General features: G+C 40.0%; 1 protein-coding gene across 1 annotated transcript in view; it reads left to right on the top strand.

Moving 5' to 3' along the window:
• The window catches only part of Atp8b4 (ATPase phospholipid transporting 8B4 (putative)), a 237398-nt gene that overhangs the window by 163331 nt on the left and 61551 nt on the right, over positions 1-12516 (top strand). The window contains exons 16-17 of the mRNA XM_052723786.1: positions 1579-1744; positions 7471-7659. Coding sequence (XP_052579746.1) covers positions 1579-1744; positions 7471-7659 — 355 coding nt within the window. The remainder of the gene's footprint in view (positions 1-1578; positions 1745-7470; positions 7660-12516) is intronic.

The raw sequence follows: 12516 nt of genomic DNA, 5'->3' as shown, positions 1-12516 counted from the left end.
GGTCAAGACAACTAGTTAGGGATCCTGTGATCCCATAGGGTCTGATGCTAAGGAGTAGTGAGTGAACTCAATGCTGCTTCAAGCTTCAGCCCCAGATGCCATTTTTTTGCTCTCTGTTAAATGGCTTTGTAGGTGATCCCAGCTCTATAGTGGTGGAGGGGCTGAAAGTGTGACAGCTGCCTCTGGGGAGAGCATAGCCCTGTAGCTCTGTAGACCCTGTAGCCCTGTAGCTCCTGGATCAGGGAGTGAACAGAACCCAGAGGGAGAAAGGAGTGTATTGCCAAAAGCATCATTTTTTTCATCCCACAAAAGGATGCATTGTAACTTTTGTAAAAGAAGAATACATGAGAATTAGCGTTCTCTCAAAACTAAGGATGATTCTGGACATGGAGGGGGTGTGTCCAGGTAGCTGTACTTCAACATTCCTGTGAGGTGCATATGGATTCAGACTTTGGAGCCAAAGAAAAGGAAGTCTAGCCACAGTGTGAAGCTTAACTGTTAAATGGATAACATTAAATAATGCAATATGATTTTATCTTTGGAGAGGACACTTAATTTTGGTTACAAAGTAGAAGGTATATGTTATCAGCCTGGATATGGGAACGCAGTGGAAAAGTGGAGGGTCAGAGTAATTGAATGGTTGTAGTGTCCCTATAAAGTGAGAAGTTGAGAGATACCATCTATTTAGGAAGGGAAATGGACATTTTATTACTTATAAGACTGTCATAAAGCTTCCAAAATCACAATATAATTGTCTTAAAGGTGGGGTAATGACCGCATGAAATCAACAAAAGGACAAAACATGGAGATCAGGTTGGAGTTCTCAAATGGACAGAAGTATGTGGTGATGGTGTTATGTGACACTATTCTAAGAATATGAGAACAAACACCTACTCACCTCAGATAGGGAACTGAAGGCAGACCAAAGTCCAATGAGCTTTATTGGACTATGAGGATTTATAGGAAAATGGGTGAGGGGTTACTTAGAGGAGCAGAATGTCTCAGAAGCTGCATCACCAGAGACCACCTTAGTGTGGTGACAGCTCACGAAGGTTGGAAACCTGCAAAACATACAGGCAGCTCAACAGGCTGGAGAGTGTCCTTCCAGGTAGCTCAGTCGGTCTGAGTCTCTTCGAGGCAGCCTGGCTAGTCTCTGCCCCTTCCAGGCAGTGTTTCTGGTCTGAGGGTCTCCTTCACAGCTTATTAAATGGCTTTACTGCTTATACACTTGTGGAAGGAGAGGGGGTGTCTGTTGAATCTGTTTGGTTTCAGGGACTTCCTGAAGCTATTCTGAGTTGTTTACTTGCTGAGTTTAAAGATCTTCACTGCAGGATGGAATGTTTCACCTCCTCTTTAACATTCTGTGTCTTAATGAACTCCCCTCCAAGACAGCAGTATGTGAATGTATACTAGACATTTTCTGTTTTTCAAATAATCTGGGATAAATTAGTGGTTGCAGATTTTTTTTTAAAGTAAGGTAATTACAACCCCATGAAAAGTACAAAGGTCAAAAATGAAAAGACAGCAATGGATTATTGGTAGGAAAAGGTTTGACTTGGTGGTGGTGTTCTCTTACAGAAAAAGGAGGCTGTGGACTTCTCAGGCAAATCTCAATCAGAAAGAAGACTTCATTTCTTTGACCACAGTCTGATGGAATCCATTGAGCGGGGGGACCCCAAAGTACATGAATTTCTTCGCTTACTTGCTCTCTGCCATACTGTAATGTCGGAGGAGGATAGTGCAGGTAAGTGAAATGTGTTTGAGTAGTGAACCTTTCAAAAAATATAATAAAGATAAGCACTGATATCAAAATTGAAGGATTTCTGAACTAAAGGTAGAATATTCAAACAAGAGTTTCTTGTCATTACCTTTCTATTTGTTTATATCTTGAATGCATCTCATAAACAAGGAAATATTTTTATTTTTTCTTAATTTTATTTACATGTATGGATGTCTGTCTTGCCTGCATGTGTGTCTGTGTACCATTTGTGTGTAGTGCCCATGGAGGCCAGAAGAGGGTGTCTGATCACTTGGGACTGGAGTTACAGACAAGCATGAGCTGCTATGTGGGTACTGGGAATTGAACTCAAACTGTTGGAAAGAACAGCCAGTGTTCTTAACTGCTGAGCCATCACTCCAGTCCCCATAAATACTTTAAAGAAAAAGTTACAGTACCAATGGAAAGCTAAAGATCCAAATATGTCTTTCAACTGGGATGAAATGCTTCTTATGATTGAGCACCACATTTGACTGTAAAACTTCTAGTACCCAGAACAAATAGGGAGATACAGCTGAGTCACATAGCACATGAACTTCTAATGGATAAAGATGACCATAGAATGGGGATAAATCTTCATCAGAACACTGTGGTCATCATGCTGGTCAAGGCCTTTTACATGCTACATGGTTGTTTGGAGCTCGGGGTTTATAAAATACAACAAAACCAGCTGGCTTACTTTGCATTTTGATGCTGGGAGGCAATCAATGATGCAAAGAGTCAGCTTCTTCCTTCGAAGTCTAACAGACCCACCTGTAAGTTTTGTTTCTTTTTCACTACCAAATATTAAGTTAAAATTACTACCCAAGGAAGTAATAAGTGCTGGATTAACCCATTCTTTAGATTTTAATTGCTTTGAAGATTCACATAATTATATTTATGGCTTTAATTGATCTTTATAATATTAACACCACAAGGAATTATTATATTCCCTTCTGGGAATTGCCTTAAGGAAGTCTCTTTTATTTCTGCCTTTTGAGTTTATTTAATTTCCCAAACCCTATTTCATTTTAATAGCAATCTGTTTTCCATTAATGTTATGATATTCTTTAGATCTCATTGAGGATATTAATTATACTTAATTTGAAATTTGCTTTTGTTTCATCCAGTGTGCTGTATTTTATTGAGTGTGTTCTCTCTTTCTCTCTCTCTCTCTCCCCCCTCCATGCCTCCCTCCCTCCCTCTCTCTCTCCCCTTTTTTCCTCCCTCCCTCCCTCCCCACCTTCTGCATCTAACTTTCATGCTGTTCTCAAATGTTTGGTGATTTCTGGTTGTCTGTTCCTTTTTGTGTGACAGAATCCCTCCTTGATGAATGCCATTTATTACTGTAGTCTGTTGCTCAAGATTGTATGGATGAGGCAGATCACGAATGGCCTTCTGGGTGTGGGGTCCTCTGTTCTGGGCATCACATCCACCTATGTCACTGTCTTGCTTTTCCAGGGCTGGCACAAGGAATCTGACAGGGTTCTTACTAGACAGAACTGTATACACACCCCCTTTCTCTTTCCCCTCCTGGTCTGTGGTAGTCTGACACTATTGTGCTCACTTACCTCTGGTCTCAGGTCCCAGACTCAGATCTTGACCCTTTCTTGAGGTGGCCTGAACACAGTGTAGAAAAATATTTTTAAGGATGCATCCAGGGAAGAAGTAATTGCTTCAGCCTGTCACTCAGAGTGAGCTGGTTGGAGAAGGAGCACAGTGGTCCAGCAGTGCTGATGGAGTTCTTTAAGCAGTTTTACTGATGAGGCCTCCAAGATTCTATTTCCATTTGTTGGCTGGGTTTGCTTCCTCTTACCTCTGCCTTCATTTTCTTCTGCAAATGTTTTGAACTATGATTTCCCCCCTTCTATCTTCATTTCTTTATTGATCAATTTGGCATTTTATCTTTCAGATAGTTCTCATATTTGTAGATTCATTTTCAATTCTAGCATTATTAAAAATTGACGTTGTGCTACATCTCAATGTACTGAAGTGCCCAGATCTTCAAAGTACATGCATGCACAAGCATAAAAATTGAAGTTTGATGAGATTTGACAGTTGCAAATATCCCTAGAAGCACTGCTTGGATCAAGGCATAAATCTTTTCCATTAATGCAGTGAGGTTACTCCTGACCTTCCCATTCAGTTTCTATAAACTCTAGCCCACCCAAGCCCTGATATGATGTCTATTACTAAAGACGAATCTGCCATTTTTATCCTCCAGATAAGCAGAATTGTACAGTATCCACTCTATGTGTTATGTTCTGTCATCAGTGCTGGTATCTCAGTTATGAATTTCTTTTTTATTTTTTTATTTTTATTTTATTTTTTTATTTTTTTATTTTTTTTTTTTGGTTTTTCGAGACAGGGTTTCTCTGTGTAGCTTTGCGCCTTTTCCTGGAACTCACTTGGTAGCCCAGGCTGGCCTCGAACTCACAGAGATCCGCCTGGCTCTGCCTCCCCAGTGCTGGAATTAAAGGCGTGCGCCACCACCGCCCGGCTGAATTTCTTTTTTATTAAAGTCACATTCCCCTGTACGAACATGCCACAACCTTTTCCAGTTCTCTGTTAATATGTGGTTAGATTATTCCAGTTTTTGTGAGTAAAGTTGCCACAAAGACTTTTTATGTCTTTTAAAAATCATTTGTTAAAAAAAATTGGAAGGAGGATGTCTAAATACTAGGAATGGAAATTTCCAGCTCATCAAATAAGGATATGTTTAAACTTCTAAGAAACAGTTCAACTGTTTCTTAAAAATATTAATGTATCGTGTTATATCCCCACTGTGCATGAATGAGCACTCCAGCCATCTGCACTCCCCACTCAGCATTTCCTGTGATTACTCTTACCTTTCAGCCATTCTTATGGCTGGTTAATGTCTTTGCCACTTAAAAGGATTTCCAAAGAGATCAGAGTTAGAAATGTGCATGGTTCCAGATTCCACTGACAGGGTTATGTCTTGAGGAAATGTGAACTTGCTTTTGTTTCAAAGCTTTCATTGTGGAATGTGTAGCTCAGGCTCAAACAAATCCATACATGTTAAAGAACATTCAAAACTGAACTTTTTCTGTATAAATGTCACTTATAGAGAAGAGAGTTCAAATCTAACATTTAGTTTTAATACTTAAAAGTCAGCTCATGGTTGAGGATATTGCTATGAGTGTAGGGCATTTGTTTCATGGGGTAAGTTATTTGGAGAGGCTGTGGTTTTCAGTCTCTAACAGAGCGAAGTTTCAAAACAAGAGAGTGGGAAATCCAAGTACTTTAGGAAGATTTTTGTTTGCTTGTTTGTTACACAGGGTTTCTCTGTGTAACAGCTCTGGCTGTCCTGAAACTTGCTTTGTAGACCAGCATGGCCTCGAACTTACAGAGATCCTCCTGCCTCTGCCTCCTGAGTGCTGGGATTAAAGGTGTCTACCACCACTGCCTGGTAGGAAGATTTTTCTTTTCTTTTCTGTTTCAGTAAATGATAATAAAATAAGTTTAAAAATAAGACTTATTTTATTTCCTTATTATACTAATTTTAAAATTTGTTGAAGCTTAATAATGGCTTAGTATATGCTTGATTTCATAAACATTTAATAAATGCTTGAGATGAATGCATGTTCTATGATTTGGGGGTACTGTGTTCTAAACATATATGTCTAACAATATTTCAATTATATTACTAAAGCTTCTCATTCTTTGTTTGTTTATTTGATATCAGAGTGCTATTCTATAGCTCAGGCTGACATCAAACTCATGGCAATCCTTCTGCTTCAGCCTTCTAAGTGCTAGAATTAAAGATATGAGCAATCTTCAGTGTTTTGTTAATGGATTGTTTTGACAACTCAGTTTCTCAGCTCATCAAAGTATGCCAAGAGCACTGGATAGAACAGTACACTTGTATGATGTTTGTATTCTGCCAATGTTTGCTTTATACGGTCATGTTAGACAATGTTCAGACTTCTATCTTCATTAAATCACAGCCTTTCTCAGTATATTCTGATCTCATTTATCTCCAGTTGTCATTTGTGTCTTAGAGGTTACCGTAGTTGACTGTTCTTCCTTCTTAGACGTTTGTGCACTTGGCTTTTGCTAGTCTTTATTTGTCTCTTCCCTCACATTTTGGATACATCTCTCATAAATAATATATTTTAACATTAAAAAATCAGAGCAGACAAAGCTAAGGATAAAGAAAACACACAGGCCATTTGCCTTCATTTGGTGTCACTACACTTAGTTTGAAATACTTAAAGCTCAAGTGTTGATAACGTTTGGAGTTCTTTTCAACCATCTTATTTTGTTGTTGTCCTGCCTTTTCTTTCTTAGACTCCTCTTTTTTTGTCTTTTCATAGATTTAGTCCTTTTGAATCCTACTACTTTGGAAACAATGTGCCTCTATTATTTTAGTGGTTAACATCGGGATTTTAACATAATAAACTCATGAAAGCATGGGGCATCTTTTGAGCAAAACAAAGATCCTTCATTGGTTATCAGCCCTGTCCTGGCACATGGAATATTCCCATGATAGTCTCCATTCCTTTAAAAACTCACAGGTGCTATTTTTGTAACTGTAGTCAATTTTGTGTGATTCATGCATATATTTATCTATTTTATGTTCTGTAACATTTGTTTCTTCTTTAATCTGTAGACAATGTTTATTTATTCATTTTATAAATTTCTACCTACTAGTGGTAAAATTGTGGCTTACTTATTGCTGGTAAACTATGAGAGATTCTGAAGTAACTGTTTTATCATTTCTATTTCTCTTTTGATTTTTTGAGACAGAGTCTTGCTATGTATCCCTGACTAGGTTAGTATTTCCTATGTAGCACAGACTGACCTCAAACTTAAGGAAATCTTCCTGCCTTAGCCTCTTAACTGATTCACTCTTGGACTTGCAGAGAAGTAGGATTTTACTTTTCACAAGGAATCATAGTATACCCACTAATAGAAAACACAATTATTTAATAATTTATCTTGAGCATTATAAGCAGTAAACATGAATATGCCCACGCTTGCATCTTCTAATTCATTTTTTAAACATGGTATAATTTTTTGTAAATGAAATTACTTTTATTTTTAATGTATTTTTAGTCATTCTGCATGTTTCATTCTTTCTTTCCCCTCTTAGCTCTACCTCAGCACACACACTATTGAGCAACAAGTCTTTAACATCTTGATTTGATCCTTTGTATTTTGGTGGACTTTTATACATTTGACCTCATAAAATGGTCATTAGTACTTATCAAGGGAAAGACCAGAATATCTGCTTTCTCACTTCTTGTTTGATTTCTCTAATGACCATACCATCTCTTTCAGCCATAGGTCCCATCAGTATAAAAAATGAAAATAACTATTTAAATAATCTTTATTCCAAAGGCTTACCTTGAGTATTATATGAGTTAATGTATTGCGATGTTTCAGTTAGACTCTCTAGTCACTGAAAGTGAAGAGCTTCTCATCAATGAACCAAGAAACTTTTATCACAGTGGGGAGGCAGACTCACAGTTGGACACTTTGCTACAGGAAGGGAAGGGCTGCATGGTGGTGTGCGTGGAGACTTGGGATATCCCAGGGCTTCATATGGTTGGTGAGTGGCTGTTATCTAAGGATAGGAAAGTGTCTAGAGTTGATGCCAGAGTTGGGTAGTAAAGAATACATTGGGGTTAGCATTGGAATTATGAACATGAGTTACAACCTTCAGCACTGAATGTCTCTTTTCATTTTAGGACAACTAGTTTACCAAGTTCAATCACCCGATGAAGGAGCTCTAGTAACTGCTGCTAGAAATTTTGGGTTCATTTTCAAGTCTCGGACCCCAGAGACAATAACAATAGAAGAACTGGGAACACCTGTTACTTATCAGTTACTTGCCTTTTTGGATTTCAACAACATCAGGAAAAGGATGTCTGTTATAGGTATGTTTGTTAGCTGAGATTATCATTGATCTTTTGATGTTTCTGTAATTGTGATGGCACTTTTTGAGGATAATTTAACTCTTGGCTATGTGCTACATTTTTATAACTTTATAAACTCTCATGATCCTCCACTTAACCTCAAAAGTGTAATAATATATGAATAAAATTCAACAAGAGCTTATTCCTTGTCCAACATTATTCTGAATTTTCTACCTGAAGAAACTGCTTTACCCCAAAAACCCTAATAAAGTACACGCTATTTATTTTTATGTCCATTTTATAGATAATCAAATTGATATACAGAAAAGTTGAGCAACTTTCCTGACTGAGTCCATAAAACTGGTAACATAGTGGAGTCACATCCAGAAGCCTGGCTGGAGTGCTGCTCAACTCCAGTTCAGGAGAATTTCTGAATTGTGTAGCTTGTGCTGGTTGTTGTGGGTATCATGGATCATTCTCGTATCCACTCATCATTTCTGCTCAGCATCATCAGCTCTTCTCACATCATTCATTATTTCTGTTTATTCCACTGCTGGAGATGATGCTTTACTACTGTATTTAGTACCACGTCACATCCAAGCTTTTATAACTCAGCACTAACCCTCAGCACCACTTCAGTGTCCTCAGACTAGTTACATACTCCTTTTCTCAGCCCTCTTACATGCCCAAGGAAGTATTTTCTTAAATCTTTAAAAATTATCCTTTTTTCTTAGTTCTTTGAGAATTTCATATAACGTGTTTTGATCATCTCTACTTCCTGTCCCCTCTCTTCCCAGATCAACCTCCTCCTTCCCTACCCACCCAACTCCGTCCTCTTTTTTTCCCCTTCTCTTTAACCTATCAAGTTCAACGTGTGCTGCCCATATATTCTTGGATGTGTGGCCTTCCACTGGAGTGTGGTCAACTTTCCAGGGTCTACATTCTTAAAGAAAACTGACTCTCCCCCCTCCCAGAAGCTATCAATTTCAAGTAGTTCCTTGGCTAGAGGACTTCATGTCCACCCCTCCCCACTCCATGCTGGAATTTTGTCTGGCTTGAGCTTGCACAGGTCTTCGGCATGCTGACACAACTGCTGTGGGTTCATATGCCGCTGCCCTGTTGTGTTTGGAAGATACTGTTTCTTTGTCGTCATCCACTGTCTTTGAGTCAGACTCCTGCTCCCTCTTCTGTAATGATCCCTGAGCTTTGGGACGAGGGGTGTGATATAGATGTCCCATTTAGGGCTGAACATCCCACAGTCTCTCATTCTCTGTGTGTTGACTGCTTACGGGTCTCTATGCTAATCATCATTTATCAAAGATAGAAGCTTCTCTGGTGAGGGTTATTTTAGTGCGTAGCTGTTCCAGCTTTGACCTCAAAACACTGCCCCTAGTGTGGCAGCAAGTAACTGCCACACCTGCCTATGACCTGCCCCTGGGGTGTGGCCAAGAGGGACCCCTTAAGACTGGAGATGCATATGTGTTCGCTCTCTTAGTTCCTCATGGTCCTGGAGGCTGGATTTGCAGACCAAGTCAGCGTTCCCCAGAGAACTATGCTGGACTGTACCTCATCTCTCCCAGATCCTGTAATCAACCCCTTATTGGTTGTAAGTTATCCCTGAAATAAACCTCTTTTAATTACCAGATAAGCTACGTGGTATTGCCTCGTTAACTATAGCAATGGGTTATTGCAACAATATATCACCCTCATGCAGGACACAAGAAACTAAACTAAAAAAAAATTTAAGTCATTTGTCTGAGAGTGTCACATAGCATACAGTGTGTGTGTATGTGTGTGTGTGTGTGTGTGTGTGTGTGTGTGTGTATTTAATGTATATATAGAACAACCCTTTTCCCTAATTCCTTTTTGCTGAAAACTCCTTCTGATCTGATAATGTCCAATTTAAATGTCATTTGTTTTTCTTATTTTCCAAGTAACTATTTTTTTGATTTTTTAAATACATATTTTTATTTTATAATTAATTTAATTTTACGTATCAGCCACGAATTCCCCTGTCTTCCCTGCTCCCCCCCCAACTTCCCCCCCCAACCCACCCCCCATTCCCACCTCCTCCAAGGCAAGGTTTCCCCTGGGGAGTCAGCCCAGCCTGGTAGATTCAGTTGAGACAGGTCCAGTCCTTTCCTCCCTGCACCAAGGCTGAGCAAAGTGTCTCAGCATAGGCCCTAGGTTCCAAAAAGCCAGCTCATGTACCAAGGACAGGTCCCAGTCCCACTGCCTGGGGGCCTCCTAAACAGTTCAAGCTCCTTCAAGTAACTATTTCTTATGGTATTCGCCAGAATGCTTTGTTTGATACAGCAGTGAGATTCCATCTCCTGGGACTCATGGTTATAGCAACAGTATATAGGCTGGGTGCTATCTGAGGTCAGGCAGCCTTATCTTCATACTGCCCAGGGCCAAGCACCAGACCGGCACACAGTCTCTACAAATATTCGTTGAATGAAATTCTAGCGAATACTTTGTAACTTACGAACATCTTGGTCATTGTATTAAATGAATTCCTACTATGGAAAATGTATATATCCATAGTGGTAGGATTTGGAGTCTTTACTGGAACATAGTATGAGAGAGATTGTTCTGAGGCTGCTCATTTTAATATTTTTTTATGATAATAGGCCACAGGCAGTTTCCATCCACTAAAAAGCACGCAGGTTGTTGTAGGTTTTGGCTTAGCATTGCAACAGCAGGCACTATCCTCTATTTACAACCCCAGGGAGATGTCAGTGGTCCTCAGTTGGCTTGGCATGGATTTCATTTTGCTCGGAGGGTGTTGACAAAAACCTAAGATTGTTATATGGGGAGAAGTTTGGCTTTTGCTCAGCATTGGTCACCATTACAGGCTGTGGGGAATTCTCAGCCTAACCGCAGACATCAGATGTCTGCCTTAATGGACCCCATATGGGGAAGGGCAATGCTCAGCGCAGAGCGGGGCTGGCAGACTTCATTCTGGCTGCTTGGTTTTCAGTCAGGGAGGAATTCAAGGGGACTCAGCTAGAGCAGAAACGTCTGTTTGATTCTAGGCAGGAAGCAATGCCAGCCTCCTGATTGTCACGTGGCTTGTTCTATGGGGACAATACCCTTGTGAGGGCTTAGACACTGCTGCTATGATTTCTCTCTCAGTGTCCCGTTACCATTTCTTCCCTTTCTTCCCCTTCTGATTCCTCCTTCATTTTCTGCCTTACTGTTTGTTTGTTTTGGGGTCTAGCATTCATCAACTTATTAATGTATAGTTTCATTACCATCATGCTGGTATTGAAGACAAGAGAGTCCCTATTGAAGTTAGTGCTGTTTAAATAAAAGTTGTTTTCTATAGTATTTTGTCAAGGATTATAGACTTTATTAACAAACATATGAATCTCATTATACCATTAAGGAGAACTCATTGCATCTGTTCAGTACATTAAGGTCTAGAGTTAAGAACAAGCAAGCAAACAAACAACATTAACAACAACAATAAAAACCCATTGAAATGAGGCAGGTAGCAGATCACCACTAAAGAATAAATTACATTGGCTCTCAAAATCTGATGTGAGTTGAAGAATTCTCAACTGTAAACTTTTAAAAGATGATGAGTCTAATAGCCAGGTATGGTGCTTCCCATGATTCCAGCACACAGGAAGTATAAGGGCAGCCTGGGCTATACAGTGAGACCCTATCACCACCCCATCCCCCAGATCGTCAAACTGTTATCAAAAGACTCTAACGCCTCCTAGCTTGAGCAGATGCACATCACTCTGGGAATCTCTCAGCCCTGGGTCTTGTCATGGCTTTCTGTTTTAAGACCCTTGGCCAGCTTTCCTTGCTGCATGATCTGGTGCAATTTTTCTTATACCTTGGCTTAAATTACCTACACCAGCCCATTTCCTATCGTTTCCTCATTCCCATTAAATGAATAGTAAAGTATATTTATGTTCTCCTGTTCTGAGGCATTCTATTTTTAGAGAATACTTTAAGTGGAAAGCATGAAATGATCTCTATGATTTAATTGATAAAGCCAATGAAGGTGTGTGCTCTGACTATGAAGTGAAGTTGTCTCACATTGTTGGATCTCCTAGGAAGAAATATATGACCTCATGATTCATTTGTTCACTCATTCGCTCATTCATTTATTCAGATTATTAAGTGCCTAGTGTGTGTTAAAAATGTAAAACCAAGTCTACAAAGTTGGGCCAACTCTTATGTGACTGGAGAATAAGATTTGATAGAGCATGCAGGGGAGTTTGGTGAAACAGAAACTCTAGTTGGGCTGTAATTCTTGAATCTGGAGAACAAGGGAAATCAGCCCTACAAATAACAGACTTCCAATGGAAGAAGGGTAGAAACTCAAGTTTTTTAAATTCTGTGATGTATATTTGTAGCTATGATTGACCCAAGAACAAACCACTAAAATGAATGAGCTTTTTCCATGCCAGAAAGGGCAGAAAAGAGCAGCAGAGCAAGGACCAGAGGGGCAGGGAGTCAGGCAGACCAGAGGGGCAGGGAGTCAGGCAGAGAGGCAGGGAGTCAGGCAGACCAGAGGGGCAGGGAGTCAGGCAGACCAGAGGGGCAGGGAGTCAGGCAAACCAGAGGGGCAGGGAGTCAGGCAGACCAGAGGGGCAGGGAGAGGGCCATGACTAAGTTCCAAAGACAACAGCTTTCCCCTCACCCTCCAGACCTGAGACAAAAGTCTGGCAGTTTAAAACAAAGGCCTGCTTTGCTTTCACCAATAAGGCTCCCTTTCTGTTGGACCACAAAGGAAGGATTAGAACAGGTTCACCAAGTTGGGGTCCTATCAGCCACCCTGTCTTTCTCCAGACTGGCCAGCCCTAAAGTAGGGGAGGAAGAACTCCCAAAGATACTTAAAACCTCCAGCCCTGGAGG

This window comes from Peromyscus californicus, unplaced genomic scaffold, assembly GCF_007827085.1.
Source record: "Peromyscus californicus insignis strain IS unplaced genomic scaffold, ASM782708v3 Scaffold_7__1_contigs__length_154581171, whole genome shotgun sequence".
Classification (NCBI taxonomy): Eukaryota; Metazoa; Chordata; class Mammalia; order Rodentia; family Cricetidae; genus Peromyscus; species Peromyscus californicus.
This window is presented reverse-complemented; position numbering and strand designations above follow the sequence as displayed.